This window comes from Trachypithecus francoisi, unplaced genomic scaffold (genome assembly GCF_009764315.1).
Source record: "Trachypithecus francoisi isolate TF-2019V2 unplaced genomic scaffold, Tfra_2.0 Lachesis_group17, whole genome shotgun sequence".
NCBI lineage: Eukaryota > Metazoa > Chordata > Mammalia > Primates > Cercopithecidae > Trachypithecus > Trachypithecus francoisi.
Window position 1 is genome coordinate 81,994,817 of NW_022681462.1, and position 18,650 is coordinate 82,013,466.

The 18,650-nt window shown below is 44.0% G+C and overlaps 2 protein-coding genes across 6 annotated transcripts in view; one reads left to right on the plus strand and one right to left on the minus strand.

The window, feature by feature from the left end:
* The window catches only part of SELENOI (selenoprotein I), a 50,388-nt gene extending 40,069 nt beyond the window's left edge, over window positions 1–10,319 (minus strand). The window contains exon 1 of the mRNA XM_033176338.1: window positions 10,076–10,319. Coding sequence (XP_033032229.1) covers window positions 10,076–10,132 — 57 coding nt within the window. The 5' untranslated portion in view covers window positions 10,133–10,319. The remainder of the gene's footprint in view (window positions 1–10,075) is intronic.
* The window catches only part of ADGRF3 (adhesion G protein-coupled receptor F3), a 42,016-nt gene continuing 33,496 nt past the window's right edge, over window positions 10,131–18,650 (plus strand). For 2 of the 5 annotated variants that reach the window (XM_033176327.1, XM_033176328.1), the window contains exon 1: window positions 10,131–10,244. In XM_033176327.1, coding sequence (XP_033032218.1) covers window positions 10,131–10,244 — 114 coding nt within the window. Of the gene's footprint in view, window positions 10,245–10,495; window positions 10,655–18,650 lie in introns of those variants that run through there. The other 3 variants (XM_033176323.1, XM_033176324.1, XM_033176325.1) reach the window with 2 other exon arrangements.

The following is an 18,650-nucleotide window of genomic DNA, read 5'->3' on the forward strand; positions in this document are numbered from 1 at the left end:
GCTCACCCAGGCAAGGTGGCTCACGCCAATAATGCCAGCATTATTGGCTGAGATAGGCAGATAGCTTGAGCCCAGACCTTCGAGACCAGCCTGGGCAACATGCAGAAACCCCGTCTCTACAAAATAATACAAAAATGAGCCAGGTGTCGTGCCGTATGCCTGTAGTGCCAGCTACTTGAGAGGTTGAAGTGGGAGGATCACCTGAGCCTGGGGAGGTTGAGGCTACAGTGAGCCGTGATCGTGCCACTGCACTCCAGCCTAGAGAACAGAGCAAGACACCGTCGCAAAAAAAAAAAAAGAGAGAGACTTGAAGAACTACGCCCACAGAGAACATGACTCATTGAGCAAGGAGATCTAATTTCAGTCATTACTGTCGTTTCCATCTAACAAGTCAGAGAGAAGAGGGTGGCAATAGGAGACTGGAGAATTAGAGCAATGAGACAAATACAAGCAAGTCATGATGACAAACAGGTTTGCCTGCTAGACTTTAAGTAAGCTCTAACAAGATGAGCAGATAAGGCAAAAGGAGGGGTCATTTAGTGAAGGAACTTGAAATCTTTGCTGAGGAATTTGGATATTAAACACATGGAAGCCACTGCAGACTCTTAAATAGGGTGCAGTATTTGAGAAAAATTATTTATTGTCTCTTGTGCTATTACATATGATTAAAAAGATGAAGAAATCTGAAGCCAAAGACTATCTGTGAGACCCAAGCTAGACAGACTCCTCATTACTCTTTCCAGTTGTCCATCACGTTGCCACCCTTAACTTCCTATCTGAAAATAATTTCTCTTGGTATAACCTCCAGGGATGTGTATAAATGTGGATATGTTATATGCTAGCCAATGTTCATTTGTGCAGGGAATCACAAATGTCAAGTTTTATTTTTTATTTACTCTGCATTTATACAGCACTATGTGCCAGGCATTTTATAAATTTTAACTCATTCAGTTTTCAGAATTATCCTATGGGGTAGGTACTACTCCATTTCACAGATGAGGAAACCTGGTTAGATTAAGTTACCTGCTAATTATCACACAGCTGGTATGTGGAAACTCTTTAACTTAATATTAGTCCAAAAGCTAATTATTTAATCAAAAGCCTTTTATCTCAATTAGAGCTAATCATAAATGAAATGGTCTTTATACTCAACTAAATGCAAGACTAGTAAATTCAGGCCCACTTGTCCCTACTAATAATTTTAAATCAGGGAATGAGTAAGCACTGCATTTTCCCCATCTGCATACATTAGATACATATCCAATTAAGCATGTCATTGAAGGTCTTTATTCTAATGTTCATATACAAAAACAGCCAGTACCGCCAGGCACGGTGGCTCAGGTCTGTAATCCCAGCACTTTGGGAGGCCGAGGCAGGCAGATCACGAGGTCAGGAGATCGAGACCATCCTAGCTAACACAGTGAAACCCCCGTCTCTACTAAAAAAAAAAAAATACAAAATATTAGCTAGGCTTAGTGGTGGGCGCCTGTAGTCCCAGCTAATTGGGAGGCTGAGGCAGGACAATGGTGTGAATCACAATGGTGTGATCATTGCAAGCCAAGATCGCACCACTGCACTCCAGCCTGGGTGACAGAGCAAGACTCAGTCTCAAAAAAAAACAAACAAACAAACAGCCAGTACCTACAAGGCAGAATTTATACTTCATTCTTAGTTTTGAGAGGCAGAATAGCACGATGAACATGGACTCCAGACTGATTGCCTGAGTTCAAATCTCAGCTCCACCAGTTACTAGCTGTGGGACCCTGAGCAAGTTAGATTTTCAGTGTCTCAGTGAAACAGGGAAAATAGTACCTCTATCTCAGATGGCAGTTGTGAATATTAAATGAGATAATACACATAAAGCACTTAAAGCAGTGCCTGGCACAGAGTATACAATATATAAATGTTTGCTATCATTATTATTGTTATTCAGTATTTATGACGATATTGCTTTCCCTCACTGAGCTCCCAAGGCTCGGCCTGGTCACTTACACACGCGCCACTTCCCTGTGCTTCTAACGTACCAGGGTCTTGGCAGTCTCTGTGCCTTGGTTCCCATGGGTGTCTTTGAATGGAACACCTTTCCCCAAGTTTCCCTTATGCAGTAGGGAAACTCTTATTTAGCAAAGAATTTCTTAATATTTAAGCACTACAGCAGTTAGAGAAACAAGCCATCATCAGTGAACTGTTATTTCAGAAGGTAGTAAAAGATCCAATTCAAGATGTTTCCTCCAAATAGCACCTAAAAATGTAGTAGGCATCTTCTTACCACTGAATCTCTCCCCCTCACTCTGCAGACGTTTTCCACCCATCTTTCTTGTCTCTGCCAACTGCAGAAATAATTCTTTCTGCCAGACATGTGTAAATCACTATCTAAGACAACTAGAATACATTTCAAGCCTTATTAATGTACTTACAGGAAAGAGAGGGCAGTTCCCCAAATCTAGTCAAGGTGACCAAGATACAATTAAAGATAAGTTATGCTTCAATCAACTGTAATGGATCCAGGCAATGCCATAATTAACATATTGTATTGTAGTCAGCTTGTAGTCATAATAAATGAAAATTAAAAGATCAAGAATTTCTCATGCTGTTTCTATTGAGGCTCTAAAAGGAAAAGTGTTTGTATCTTTGAAATTTTTACAGAAATGTCCTCTAATAGAGGGCAACTCATTCACAAATGAGATTTCTTTACAAGTTTTCTTTAATTCCAAGTCCATAAGCCACACTTTCATGTGGTTCCATCCAAGAGAAGTGACCTGTGCAAAACACTATTTTATTTTTTAAAAAATTATATATATAAAACAGTATGCTGTTTCATAAAACCCTGCCTCAGTGACTACCACGTCTATCCACCCAGTCATCCTACCAGAACCTGAGTCATCCCAGACTCCTCCCCATCTTTTATGTGGCCCTCTATACTACCTCCAGCTAGTCAGTCACCATGTTCTGCCAACCCTGTATCTTCAAATCAAGGATCACAGGGATCTGGCAGGTAAGCTGAACAAAGCATTCCTGCATAAAGCATATGCACTGGTAGAGTAACGGCAAATTAGAGAGCAAATAAAAACAGGGCAAGCACTATTCAGCATCAGCTGATTCTTGTCAGGAGGAAGTTCAGGGCCAGTATTGTCCAATATTCTGTTTTCTTCAAGAGAATTCAGAAATCTGGACTTTTATGAGAAAGACACTATTTTTTAATAATAATAATTATTATTATTATTATTACCATTATTGAGACGGAGTCTCGCTCTGTCGCCCATGCTGGAGTGCAGTGGCACTATCTTAGCTCACTGCAACCTCCACCTCAAGGATTCAAGCGATTCTCCTGCCTCAGCCTCCCAAGTAGCTGGGATTACAGGCACACACCACCACGCCCAGCTAATTTTTGTATTTTTAGTAGAGATGGGGTTTCACCCTGTTGGCCAGGGTGGTCTCGAACTCCTGACCTCGTGATCTACCCACCTCAGCCTCCCAAAGTAACTGAGATTACAGGCGTGAGCCACCGTGCCCAGCTAGAGATACCAATTTTTGAAACAAAGCAAGTGTGGGCCAAATTAAACATAACTGTTGGCTACATTCAGTGTGCAGGTTAACCTGTTTTGACGTCTATCTTTAGAATCCCCACTCCTTCCTTTCTATCCCCACCCCTTAGTTCAGCCCTTTGACATTTCTTAACCTAGTTTTATGCAGAAGCATCATCCTAAAAGGCCTCCAGATCACCTCTACCTCTCTCCATCTTCTACACACTGCCAGGGTGAGCTTCCTAAAAGTGAAATGTGATCCTGTCTAGATTTCAATTTTAAACAGTGGCTCCCCAAAACCTATAGCACTATAATGTGCCTAAGAACCACTTGAGATATTTGGCTTTTTTTTCTTTTCTGAGACAGGGTCTCACTCTGTCATCTAAGCCAGAGTGCAGTGGCATGATCTCAGCTCACTGCAACCTTGACTTCCCGGGCTTCAGCAATCCTCCCACCTCAGCCTCCAGAGTAGCTTGGACACAGGCACGCGCCATCACGCCCGGCTGATTTTTGTATTTTTGGTGAAACTGGGTTTCACCATATTGTCCAGGCTGGTCTCAAACTACTGGGCTCAAGCAATCCATCTGCCTTGGGCTCCCAAAGTGCTGGAATTACAGGCCTAAGCCACTGCACCTGGCCTGAGGTATTTGTTAAACATGAAAATAACAGCAGTCTATCCAAAGTGTATCTCCCAAAGAGAGCCACGAATTTGCTAAACAACCTCCCGAAGTGATTCTGATACCAGCAGTCCTTGAACCACACAGTGATCTACACGATCAAATCCAGAAGCCCTTTACATCGAATCATCCCCCTCTGAGAGCACCCCACTCACTCTCCAGTCTCATCTCCTGCCACTTCACCATTATGTCTAAACACCTTATCTAACTTCTTGTGGTTCCCAGAAAATACCCTGAGGCCTTCATCACTTCGCACTCCATTGCTCTCTTGTTCCATAATGCCTTTCTCCCTCTTAACCTGGTAGTACAGTCTCTGACTTATGACAGTTTCACTCATAATTTTTCAACTTTACAATGGTGCAAAGGTAACACGCATTCGGTTGAAAGTGGTATGATATTCTCTCGAAATTCAGGGCAGCACAGCGAGCCACAGCTGCTAGTCAGTCATGCAATCACAAGGGTGAACAGGTCAGGTGCGGTGGCTCATGCCTGTAATCTCAGCACTTTGGGAGGCCGAGGCAGGTAGATCACCTGAGGTCCGGAGTTCAACCCCAACCTGGCCAACATGGCGAAACCCGTCTCTACTAAAAACACAAAAATTAGCCGGGTGTGGTGGTGCATGCCTGTAATCCTAGCTACTTCGGAGGCCGAGGCACGAAAATTGCTTGAAGGAGGTGGAGGTGGCAGTGAGCTGAGATTGCGCCGCTGCACTCCAGCCTGGGCGACAGAGTGAAACCCTGTCTTAAAAAAAACAAAACAAAAAAAAAACCTGTGAACAACCGATTCTCTACTGCACTGCCAGATGATTTTGCTCAAGTGCAGGTGAATTACTCTAAGTGTTCTGAGAACATTTAAGGTAGGCTACACTAAGCTATGATGTTCAGTAGGTTAAGTGTATTAAATGTATTTTCAACTACAATAGGTCTATCAGGAACAGAAACCCATCATAAATGGAGCAGCATCTCTCTCTCACCTTCTCTCTATATAATATAAATACATATATTCATCTCTCTAGACTGAGTTTTGCCTTCACCTCCATCCCCTGAAGGCTTTCTCAACTCTAGCTCCCACTCCCTGGAAGTTGCCTCCTCTCATCTTCCATAGGACCCAGCACTTGCCTAACTGGACTTATTAACTTTTTATAACTGTTCATTTATATGTTCACATGCCACCAAACTGAGTTCTTTGAAGAAAAGAATTTCAGCTTAGCTTAATTTTGCAGCCCAAATGCTATGCCTGACACTGAGTAGACCCTCAATAAATGCTTGCTGAATAAACAAAATCAAACCGTATGATGGCCAGGCACGGTGGCTCGCACCTATAATCCCAGCACTTTGTGAGGCCAAGGGAGGAAAATCACCTGAGGAATTCAAGGCTGCAGTAAGCTATGATAGCATCACTGCACTCTAGCCTGGGAGACAAAGCAAGACCCTGTCTCTAAAAAAAGATAAGAATAAAAATTTTTAGGCCGGGCGCGGTGACTCAAGCCTGTAATCCCAGCATTTTGGGAGGCCGAGACGGCGGATCACAAGCTCAGGAGATCGAGACCATCCTGGCTAACCTGGTGAAACTCCGTCTCTACTAAAAAAAATACAAAAAACTAGCCGGGAGAGGTGGCGGGCGCCTGTAGTCCCAGCTACTCAGGAGGCTGAGGCAGGAGAATGGCCTGAACCCGGGAGGCGGAGCTTGCAGTGAGCTGAGATCCGGTCACTGCACTCCAGCCTGGGCGACAGAGCGAGACTCCGTCTCAAAAAAAAAAAAAAAAGAAAGAAAGAAAAAAAAAAGAATAAAAATTGTTTTAATGAAATCTGCAGGAACTAGTAAGGTTAAAGGCCAGATTCTGGTTCTTTAGCATTATTACCATTAAGAAGCAAACGCAGTCTCTCTTTACCACCTCTTAATTGTAATACTAATAAATTCACAATTATCATGATTCCTATAATCAGGCTGTTGTTGTTGAAAGCCAATTAATTACCATAATAGCAGAATTCAAGTCATCATGAAACTATATATATATTTATACACATACACACTTTTTTTTTTTTTTTTTTTGAGTCAGGGTCTTTCTCTGTTGCTCCGGCTGCAACATAGTGGCACAATCATAGCTCACTGCAGCCCAGCTTCCAGACTCAAGTGATCCTCTCACCTCAGCCTCCCAAGTAACTAGGACCACAGGCACATGCTACCATGCCTGGCTAATTGTGTGTGTGTGTGTGTGTGTGTGTGTGTGTGTAGATGAGGTCTGACTATGTTGCCCAACTTCTATCTTCAAGCCATCCTCCCCACTTCAGCCTCCAGAAATGCTGGGATTACAGGCATGAGATACTGTGCCCAGACAAATTATCTTCTTGAACAAACCAAACAAGGTATTTCACAGAACACTTCCTCCCTGAGGCAAAGTGATACAATTTGAAAGTAGCTGCTACACTATCAATTAAAACTTTGCCTTCCCAAGGTTAGATGAGCAAACCAGGACCAAAAAAAAAAAAAAAAAAAAAACTTGCAGCTTCCCCCTTAGATAAGTGGGGAAAAATCCCTCAACTATAAAGTCCTGTCCAAGGGCCTGGTGCGGTGGCTCACGCCTGTAATCCCAACACTTTGGGAGGCCGAGGTGGGTGGATCACCTGAGGTCAGGAGTTCGAGACCAGCCTGGCCAATGTGTGTGGAACCCTGTCTCAACTAAAAATACAAAAATTAGCCAGGCGTGGTGGCAGGCGCCTGTAATCCCAGCTATGCGGGAGGCTGAGGCAGGAGAACTGCTTGAACCCAGGAGGTGGAGGCTGCAGTGAGCTGATATCACACCACTGCACTCCAGCCTGGGCGGCAAAAGCAAAACTCCATCCAAAAAAAAAAAAAGCCGGGTGTGGTGGCTCGTGCCTGTAATCTCAGCACTCTGGGAGGCCAGGACAGATCACCTGAGGTTGGGAGTTCGAGACCAGCCGGACCAACATGGAGAAACCCCGTCTCTACTAATACAAAGTTAGCCAGGTGAGGTGGTGCATGCCTGTAATCCCAGCTACTCGGGAGGCTGAGACAGAAGAATCACTTGAACCCAGGAGGCGGAGGTTTTGGTGAGCGGAGATCACGCCATTGCACTCCAGCCTGGGCAACAAGAGCAAAACTCCATCTCAAAAAACAAACAAAAAACCTGTCCAAAACAAAGGATGGGTAGAGGGCAAAAATAAGGTTGAAATCCTTCAGTATAATTCTCTGAAGTTATGTTAGTTAATAAGCAACAAAGAACAATGGTAATGGTAGTTAAACCCGGTATCTTCACATTTAAAATACAAAAGCACCCTTTCAATATCCAGACATAGAGCTCCTTTTTTTTTTCAACCATACTTCCAAAATGGTTTAGGTTCTTTTACACTCTCATTCCTTCAATATTTGTTTAGCACTTACTCTGTTCATGGTACCGTGCTAGACCCCACTCATGTTACTAAAGGAAAAAAAAAAAAAAAAAGTCAGCTATAGGGCCTGCCCTCTAAAGCTCACGTTCGTTCTAAAAGAGAAAGCAGACATTCAACTAATACTCAACTAACTGTTTAATTGTGTTAAGTAACAATGGCGAATACAAGTGTCAATACATAACACAGAATCCATCCCATGCTCTTCCATACCAAAAGTCAATTGTCTTATAGTTTCCTGCTTCAGAAACCTAATTTCCACTCCACACGTACACCCCTTTCAGCAGTTATTCTGTATAACTGCCAGGTTTCCAACTGTAGCTCTCAGATATACCTCCAGGGAAGATAAAGAAATTAAACTACTTCAAAAGTAATTTTTCCACCAACTGCTTTTGTAGTATCAGTTCTTTACATCTCTCTTATAAAGCATCACATGAGGGAATACAAAATCTCTTTTGAGTGTTTTCAGTCTTTACTTGTTTATGGGGAAAAAAGACTTTTTAAAATAAGCATTTATAAAGCACTTACTATCTGAAGACAACACAAGGGGAATGCAACGACAAGAAAAAAAGGTCTGTGAGATTTGTGTTTGAGCAAAACTGATCACATGGATTTTTCCTTTGGAAACACTGGATTCATAATTTTAATATAAATGCAGTATTGAGTCATTGCACTAGAATATTTAGGTTATAAATGTGTGCTTTTTTCCCCCAAGGAAGCTTCATTATAACTAAAATAATATCAACAAAGTATTTTAGTGAACATTGGACGCTTGCTAAATCGACCTTTGTTTTCCAGGATGATAGGAAGTCTGCTGTCAGATACAGGAACTTATATAATAAAAAAGGGGGAAAGATCAGAACAGAAAATTACACGAAACTTCTGGTAAATTAGGACACCTATTTAGTTGAAAATATAAATCTAGGAAAGATTCTTTATAAGAAAAAGGAGATTTCCTATTACAAACACTGCTCCCATTGAAATAGCTATTTTATTGGCATTTAGAAAGTCAGACACTAGTAAGAAAGGAAATGTTTTATATGCCAATATTTACCCTGCAGAACAACAACAAAACGGGGGTAGAGCTTAAGGCAAAACAGGAGATATCTGGGTTAACAGCCTTCTAAAATGAAAGCTGAAAAGCACTGGCCCGAGTTACCAAGAAGGCTCTGGACCCTCTTTCCACTTAAAATTTTAAGACAAGTCATTACCTCAGTTCTTCAATGGTATGGCACAACACTGCCTGAAAGCAGAGAAACATGCTATGTGACCTTCTAAGGACGCTTGCTTTTTTTTTTTTTTTAACTCGAGTTAAACAAAATCCATTATGACTTTTTCAGTTATTCATTCATTCCACAAATGCTTATTGGGTGCCTAGTATGCACATAGCACTGTGCTTAAGCCATGGTGGTCCACAAGAAAACTAATGACTTGGGTATTATATTCTAATGGCGAGACACGCTAAAGCAGCAATTCCATAAACGAACAGAGCGCACATTTAAGGAGGAAAGGGGCACTTAGGGAGGGCTTCTTTGAGGAAGCAATATTTGAGCAAAGATGTGAAGATGAACGGGTAACAACAAGGATGAAGGGATAAAGCCCATATTTCAGGCTTGGCCGACTGGATGGTTAGAGTCATTCATTGGTAAAGGAACAGCGGATGAGCACCAGATTTGGAGGAAAGTTAACCACCAGCATTTATTTACTGGGGTCCTAGCAGGTTGCCAGGCGCTTCCCAAATTCTTCTAATCATTTTGCGCAGCTGAAGCTATTACTTCCAGTTTACATACACAAAAGAGAGGCTGAGCGGGGTTAAAATGACGTGCCCAAGACGAAATAAAGAAATGTGACTTCTGTATCAGGTTTGTTATGTGCTCGAAAGCCCGCGCGCGCTCTTTCCACTCCACAGCTCCTTCCTGTGCACCTCCCTTTCATCTGGTGTCCCCCGCTTGTCCCTAGCGCCACAAGCTGCCGCTGAGGAAGTCCCTGCCGGGAGCAGAAGAGGAGGCACCAGCAGGATGGCCTCGGCAAGGCGCTCCCCTCCCGGCCCTCATCTGCCAAACGATCATCTCCTCCTCCGAAGTTGTACGTATGAAAGGCGAGTGGAAACTTCACTAAAATGAAGGCGACTGACACAACAGAAGGAACAGCATCCTTCCGGGGGCTTACGAAAATAATAAGTTTAAAAAAAATAGGAAGGGAATTCTCTCGCTCCATGATCACTGAGCGCTCTCCTAAGGAAAAGGAAATCTCCCGGAGGATGCCGAGTCGGGGCGGCGGGCTTAGGATGCTCCCACACTCCCCGACCTCCATCCAATCCCCAGGACCCGGAGGACCCCCGGAGGAACTCCCTCCAGTCCGCCCGGAGCCACGCGGCACAAGGTGACACGGACCCCGCCGCGCTGGCCCCTCAGCCGCCTGGGCGAGGCCGGGAGCAGGGAGAGGGGCGTCCGCCGGCCCGCGGTACCTTGTACTTATCAAAGCCAGCCAGCTGCTCCGGGCTCACGTATTCGTAGCCAGCCATGACGACCCGAAAACCGAGCGCCCACTCGGCAGCGACTCCCGGCTACGAGGATGTGACACACGAGCACCACACCGGCTGGGCAAGGATGGGAAAGGCTGGGCTGGCGGAGATGGTAGGAGAGCAGCGCTCCGCCCACCGCGCACGCGTAGCCACCTCGGCCCCTTTGGCCGCCTCTCAGTGCGCAAGCGCAGCCCACGCTTCTCCCCGCCCACCGAGGGGGGGTTGCTAGCCCGCTTGAGCGGCCCGCCCCCGACACTGTCGCTGTCCAATCGGCGTGGACCAAGCAACACTAAGTCCCGCCTTCCAGCTCTTTTCATCGCTTCATTTGCTAGCGTCAAAATTGGTGAGCTGAGGTAAGACAAGAGATGGGGTGAAAGGTCAATTTCCCGGCGGGCTTTGCTCCTGGTCCCGGGGTAAGGTGGGCTTTTCAGTGGTATCGTCACTTGAGTGGAGATCTGGGGGATACCCTTTTAGTCCTGGGGGTAGAGTGACTGCTAGCGAGTCGGTTCAGCAGTGCCTCAGGTAAGAGGACTTAGTTCTCCCACTGCAGCGAAGTAAAAGAGGAAGGAGGTCTGTTCCGCGGGCCGCTCCCGGCTCCTGATACGGTGCTCTGCATGCAGTAGAAATTTAGTAAACGGGCCGGGCGCGGTGGCTCACGCCTGTAATCCCAGCACTTTAGGAGGCCGGGGTGGGCGGATCACGAGGTCAGGAGATCAAGACCGTCCTGGCTAGCACGGTGAAACCCCGTCTCTACTAAAAGTACAAAATAGCCGGGCGTGGTGGCGGGCGCCTGTAGTCCCAGATATTTGGGAGGCTGAGGCAGGAGAATGGCGTGAACGCGGGAGGCGGAGCTTGCAGTGAGCCGAGATCGTGCCACTGCACTCCAGCCTGGGCGACAGAGCGAGACTCCGTCTCAAAAAAAATAAATAAATTTAGTAACCGTGGTTAGATGTAGAGAAGGTCGAGCTGCTGCCGGGGCCACGGGAGTCTTTGTGCGGTCAGCAGAGGGACTTGAAAGGCAGGTGAAAGGACACTGGAGACAAGGCCCTCAGGTCTATGTTGTTTAGGAACTTTGGACCGCCTCATCGCACTCCGCTCTATCAAACCATTCCAAATTAAGATTGCTGGTGTGTCCCGACCAGATAAAAGCAGTGATCGCTCAGTCTCGACGAGTCCTTAAATGAGTTTGCAAGAAGTGTTTTACATAACTAGAGCCCCGTTAATTGTAAAACAACAACAACAACAACAAAAAAAACACTAGATCAATGGCTAGTGAGATCTACTAATAAAATTTTATAATAGTTGCTGCTTTTTATTGAGCGCCTTCTGTGGGGAGAACTTCACATGCATTATCATCAACCCCATAACAACACTGAAGTGAAAGGCATTATCCTCATTTTCAGATTAGGCAACCTGCCCAGAGTCACTTAGATACGCAGCTCGGAAATGATCGACCCAACATGAAATTAGATCTGTGTTATGGGAAACCACTACCTCAGGGAGCCTTTCAGTCTCTCTGGGTGTCTGAAATAAGGGCGATTATTTTCAGATATTTTTATGTTCGTTCGTTTAACAATTATTTACTGGGGACCCGAGATATGCCAAACACAGTATTATTACTACATGCCTAATCTCCTCTCCTAAAGCATAAGATTCTTAGAAGGTTATAGATAATCTTATACCTGGTATATGATAGATAATAAGCTTCTCCCCCGCCCACCCCGCCTTGAGACAGGGACTCACTCTCACCCAGGCTGGAATGCAGTGACATGATCACGGCTCACTGCAGCCTGGACCTCCCCCGGCTCAGGTTAGCTTGCCTCCGTCTCCCACGTAGCTAGAACTACAAGCGCACACCACCACACCCGGCTCAATTTTTTGCATTTTTTGTAGAGTGGGTGCCCGGCTAACCAATAAACTTGAGTGTCCTTTATCATACTTGCCCTCGAGGGCAGTATTTGCATCTTACACGTCTTAATTTTCCGCATGTTCCATAGCCCCAGGGCTTGCAAATAATACATGATCAATATATTCTATTGTTTTTTTGTTTTGTTTTGTTTTGTTTTTTTTTTTTGAGACGGAGTCTCGCTCTGTCGCCCAGGCTGGAGTGCAATGGCGCGTTCTCGGCTCACTGCAAGCTCCGCCTCCCGGGTTCACGCCATTCTCCTGCCCCAGCCTCCGAGTAGCTGGGACTACAGGCGCCCGCCACCACGCCCGGCTAATTTTTTGTATTTTTTTTTTAAGTGGAGACGGGGTCTCACCATATTAGCCAGGATGGTCTCGATCTCCTGACCTCGTGATCTGCCCGCCTCGGCCTCCCAAAGTGCTGGGATTACAGGCGTCAGCCACCGCGCCCGGCCAATATATTTTATTGCATGAATGAGCAAAGATCTCTTTGATAGGGTGTGAAGTACCAGTTTTGAGAAGAATATTAGAAATGAGAGTCTCGGCCAGGCGCGGTGGCTCATGCTTTTAATCCCAACACTTTGGGAGGCTGAGGCGCAGGGATTACTTGCTACCGGGAGTTTGAGACCAGCCTGGACAATATGGTGAAACCTCGTCTCTACTAAAAATACAAGGGTAGTGGCACGCGCCTGTAGTCCCAGCTACTCAGGTTATTGAGGCAGGAGAATCGCTTGAGCCTGGGAGGTGGGGTTGCAGTGAACCGAGATTGTGCCACTGCACTCCAACCTGGGCGACAGAGCAAGACTCCGTCTCAAAAACAAAACAAAAAAAACCTTCATACTTGTAAAACTTAGCTAATTGTGGAAAGCCATAAAATGTGACTTCATTGCAAGCTCATAATAGTTCATAAACTGCACTTATTGTTAATCAGTTCAGATATAAACAAACTCAAAATGACATGATTGATTCTTAAAATTTTTTTCTACCTCTGATATTTTCTTTAAAAGCACTTTTTAAAAGAGTAACTTTTAATTTTGTGAAAGCAGTTACAATTTGCTGCTTCTCTGCATAAGGTTGTAACAAGTTTGAATCAATTATAAATTTATCTGATAATTTATAAGCTGAAGCATAACCCAGAAATTGGTTTATACTTTGACATGTTACTGGCTGTGTAATCCCAGACAACTTACTTCACTTAGTCCCAGTTCTCTTTTTCAAAAAGAGGGCATTTGGGCCGGGCGCAGTGGCTCACACCTGTAAACCCAGCACTTTGGGAGGCCGAGGCAGGCGGATCACGAGGTCAGGAGATTGAGACCATCGTGGCTAACACGGTGAAACCCCGTCTCTACTAAAAATATAAAAACAAAATTAGCCGGGCTTGGTTGCAGGCACCTGTAGTCCCAGCTACTTGGGAAGCTGAGGCACGAGAATGGTGTGAACCCGGGAGGCGGAGCTTGCAGTGTGCCACTGCACTCCAGCCTGGGTGACAGAGTGAGACAACAGCTCAAAAAAAAAAAAAAAAAAAGAGCATTTGATCCTAAGATCTAATTCGATCTATTAGAACCTATTAGGTACTAAGATCCTATTCATCTCTGAAATTCATTGAAACTTTATCATATAACTTCTCTGAGATTAAGTCAACTCATCTGGGAAATCTTGTCTTACCTGCAATGATATGGCTCAAGTCTGTTCAATTAAATTCATACAAATTTAAGATATTAGTCATGCTCCATATAACCATGTTTCCGTCAATGAGGGACCACATGTGGTCCCTTAAGATTATAGTGGAGCCGAAAATTCCTGTCACCTAGTGACATGGTAGCTTTCAAAATGTTGTAACACAAGGCATTACTCACGTTTGTGGTAATGCTAGTGTAAACCTACTGCACTGCCAGTCATCTAAAAGTATAGCACATATAATTATGTACACTGCTGAATACTTGATAATAAATAACTATCTTACTGGCTTTTGTATTTACTATCAGAACATATCCTGTCATTAAGTGATACATGACTGCATTTTCGCAGAATTCTGTGAATCCTAAACCCAGCAGGCATGGTCACCGGGGAAGAGAAAAATGTCATGGAAACAAATTTGCCTTTGGAACTAAGTTACCTTTCTGTTTTCTCGTTCCCAAATTTTATTCTAGGAGGCATTTTTCCCTAAGGCAGCCCAGCTGCCTGGGACTGCTTTAGATTGGCCTTGTCACTCCCATCTATGGTCTACACGCCAAATTCCTGAGTGTAGTTTATTATTGTTTTGTTTCCCTTGTCTGCCTCCTCATCCATTGAAGTTTATTTCTTCTACATCTTGTACACTCAAGATCAGGCATTTTGCCTTCCAGAATAATAATCATAGAAAATATCAATTTGTGCTAAAAACAATATTTTTATTTTTATAATATAACCAAAATAAAGTGTTTTAAATTCCTGGAGTGCCTGCTTTATTTAGTCTGAATAAGACTGTATCAGATAAATGGAGACAGCCAAAAAAATTGGAGGTTAATTAAGGACTAATATAGTTAATAACTCCAATATAAGTTACTGAAGCCATAAAAATAGGCAGGGTCTTCCAAAGAAGTTTGTAAAAAGGTATTGATTTAGTTCTCATTTTAAAATAAAAATGAATGCCTTATACACATAAACTCTGGTTCTCAAAGCAGTTTCACACGACTAACAATCCTGAGCCCTGGGCCTGATGGCTGTTCCAATTATACAGAGTGGAACAACAGAATAGTAATATATCTTACCAAAAGTCACCCAGGAAAGAGGAACACAGGTCATCAGACTTTTAGTTGAATAATTTTCCACTACACCGTGCTTCTACAAGTTGATGGTAAGATGTTTAAAAAAAAAAAAATCACAAGTCAGTTTTGTTTTGTTTTGTTTTGTTTTTAAGATGGAGTCTCGCTCTGTCGCCCAGGCTGGAGTGCAGTGGCACGTTCTCGGCTGACTTCAAGCTCTGCCTCCCGGGTTCATGCCATTCTCCTGCTGCAGCCTCCCTAGTAGCTGGGACTAGAGGTGCCTGCCACCACGCCCGGCTAACTTTGTATTTTTAGTAGAGACAGGGTTTCACCGTGTTGGCCAGGATGGTCTCTATCTCCTGGCCTCGTGATCTGCCTGCCTCAGCCTCTCAAAGTGCTGGGATTACAGGTGTGAGTCATCGCGCCCGGCCCACAAGTCAGTTTTTAATCAAATTCCAGCATGCTGAAAGGCTGAGGCAGGAGGGTCCCCTGAGCCCAGGAATTCAAGACCAGCCTGGGCAACATAGGGAGACCCTGTCTCTACAAACAACAAAAAAAAGGAACTCCCCAGTTATTATAGTAAATCTTCTCAAGTGGGGTTTTGTTTGCCTGTTTTTTGCTATATTTTACATTTTTCAATCATAAGCCTCCTAGGTAAGGATGTAAAGGGAACTGTATGAGTGGGTCATCAGTCATATTTTTGTCACAGAAAAAGTCTGTGCAATATAATGAGATTCAGCATAAGCTAATACCTCCTAGTTCTGTGTTGCTGAGGGAGGATGGTGTCTCTATTTTGTGACTTATTCTCAACCAGCTTCTCAGTGGTGTGTGTGTGTGTGTGTGTGTGTGTGTGTGTGTGTTTGTGTTTGTCAAGACGGAGCCTCGTTTTGTCGCCCAGGCTGGAGTGCAGTGGTGCGATCTTGGCTCACCGCAAACTCTGCCTTTCAGGTTCAAGCCATTCTCCTGCCTCAGCCTCCCGAGTAGCTGGGACTACAGGCGCCCGCCACTACGCCTGGCTAATATTTATATTTTTAGTAGAGATGGGGTTTCACTATGTTGGCCGGGCTGGTCTCAAACTCCTGACCTCAAGTAATCCACCCACTTTGGCCACCTTGGGATTATAGGCATGAGCCACCTTGCCCAGCCTTCTCAGTGGTTTTATGGCCATTTTTGTGGTCTTAATCTACCAAACCAATAGTGTCAGTAGTCATTCAAAGTCTAGAGACAGTTTAAAGATTCAGAGGGACCCAGTGTAATATGAGGCAAGAGTGAAATCACAGGTCTAGTAATTTAGACCATCTACATATTTGCCTTTTTTTTTTTTTTGAAGGCGAGTGATTGTGTCTCTGTTATAACCATTACTCATGAGCATGTCTGTTAGATAAAAGAAACATTATTTTAAAAACTGATTGCAGGCAAAGTTTTACACTGGGCAAAGTCTTATTTTCATCATTCTTGAAGTTCTGGTAGTGATCCAGCATCTGTATTCTATGAATGGAGGAAGAATTAATACCTCTCCCACACACACATCCTCCTCCCCTTTATTACTCCCCTAAAATGGAAGCAGAACTGTAGGTAAAGAGAGAACAAATCATTCAGATGAGTAGCCATAGTGGCATCACCTCTATGATGCCTTTCTCTTTATTTGTGTTTGGCAATGTTAATCTTATCTAATGTCAGGTATGCAGATGCAACCAAATGTAACCACTGTTCTTTTTTAATTTCAATTTGAACACACAGCCGTGCAAGGGCCTTCATTTTTGAATGGGGATTATTTTCGTCTTCATGAAACTTTGAGATTATTGGATCGATGGCCATTCAGTTTTGGTGAAAGAGAAGGTCACTAGGAGAAAAAAAAAATCCTAAGTGGAACAAGAGAGTAAAGAACGTTGTTATAATTCATATAATTCATTTTTCCTGTAGGAATTCTGGAAATACTGGGGTTAAGGCAACAGTGGCCAACATAGATCTCTACTACCTAAGACTTTCACTTCTTCCTTGGTATATATAATTAAAGCTATGTGGCCTGCTTGCCCAGAACTCTAATGGAAGCTGGCTCTATTTTTTTTTTTTTAAATCAGACACTGTTGTCTATACTTCTAGGAAACAAGACATAGAAATAGGAAACAATATGTAAAACTGCAACCGAACACAGGTCGGGTTGCTCACTGCTTGCAGAGTCTAACAAGACCGAGGTCTGGTAGAAAGAAAATGATTTTATTAACCAAAACTAGTAAAGGGAAAATGGCCAGATTTCTATCCAAAGGAGTCGTTTCAATTTTTGAAGGGAAAGCAGAGGTTTAAAAAGGGGAAACTTGATAAGGAAGGCATGCAAGAATTGTGCCGGGAAAAAAAAAAAAAAAAGAATTGTGCTGAGTACAATGTGGGTCTTATTCTGGTGGCTCTCTTGGGTCCCAATCCACCTGGAATGCAGGCTCAGTCATCTCAACAATGGCCAGGTTGTTAACTAGCTGCCTTAAAGTCATCTCTGGAATTTTGCAGCTGGGTCTCCAGGCTTGTTCTGTCTGTCTCAAGATTAGCCCCTGGAACTTCTAAGAAGGCATACAATTAGATAGTAGCATGCAGTTAGATACATGTGAAGGGAGTATATACCGTGAGAAACAGGGACCATGGAGTCTATATAAAGGCTAAGGGAAAAGGCTTCTGTAGTTTGCTTCAAAGTTACATCTTAAAACCCAAGAGGAAAGAAAAAAATACATATTAAAATGCAGTTTTGGGGGATTTTTTTGTTTTGTTTTGTTGGCTTGTTTGTTTGAGTCAGATTCTTACTCTGTCACCCAGGCTGGAGTGCAGTGGCACAATCTCAGCTCACTGCAACCTCTGCCTCCCGGGTTCAAGCTATTCTCAAGGCTCAGCCTCCCATGTGGCTGGGATTACAGGTGCGCCACCACGCCCAGCTAATTTTTTTGTATTTTTAGTAGAGATGGGGTTTCACCATGTTGACCAAGCTGGTCTCGAACTCCTGACCTCAAGTGATCCACCCGCCTTGGCCTCCCAAAGTGCTGGGATTACAGGCATGAGCCACCATGCTCGGCCCTTCAAATGCATTTTGAAGTTAAGTGACCCAGTTACAAAAGTAACAACTTCATTTTCTTTCTTTTCTTTTTTCTTTTCTTTTTTTTTTTTTTTTTTTTTTTTGAGATGGAGTCTTGCTCTGTTGCCCAGGCTGGAGTGCAGTGGCGCAATCTTGGCTCACTGCAACCTCTGCCTCCTGGGTTCAAGCAATTGTTCTGCCTCAGCCTGTGACTACAGGTGCACGCCACCAATTTTTGTATTTTTAGTAGAGACGGGATTTCACCATTTTGGCCAGGATGATCTTGATCTCCTGACTTCGTGATCCGCCGCCCCAGCCTCCCAAAGTGCTGGGATTGCAGGCATGAGCCACGGCGCCTGGCCAACAACTTCATTTTCTTTTCATGTGTCCTTATTGAACACTATGTACCAAATACAAATTCCATGATGGACATGGAAATACAAAGTTGAGTAAGACTGCCGGATACGGTGGCTCATGCCTGTAATTCCAGGGCTTTGGGAGGCCAAGGTGGGCAGATCACCTGAGGTTGAGAGTTTGAGACTAGCCTGACCAACATGGAGAAACCCCATCTCTACTAAAAATACAAAATTAGCCGGGCATGGTGGCACATGCTGTAATTTAAGCTACTGAGGAGGCTGAGGCAGGAGAATCACTTAAACCTGGGAGGCAGAGGTTGCAGTGAGCCGAGATCGTGCCATTGCACTCCAGCCTGGGCAACAAGAGTGAAACTCCGTCTCAAAACAAAACAAAGTTAAGTAAAACATGGTCCCCAAGCAGGGAGAAGTTATTATTGCATTCTGAAAATGACTGGCAT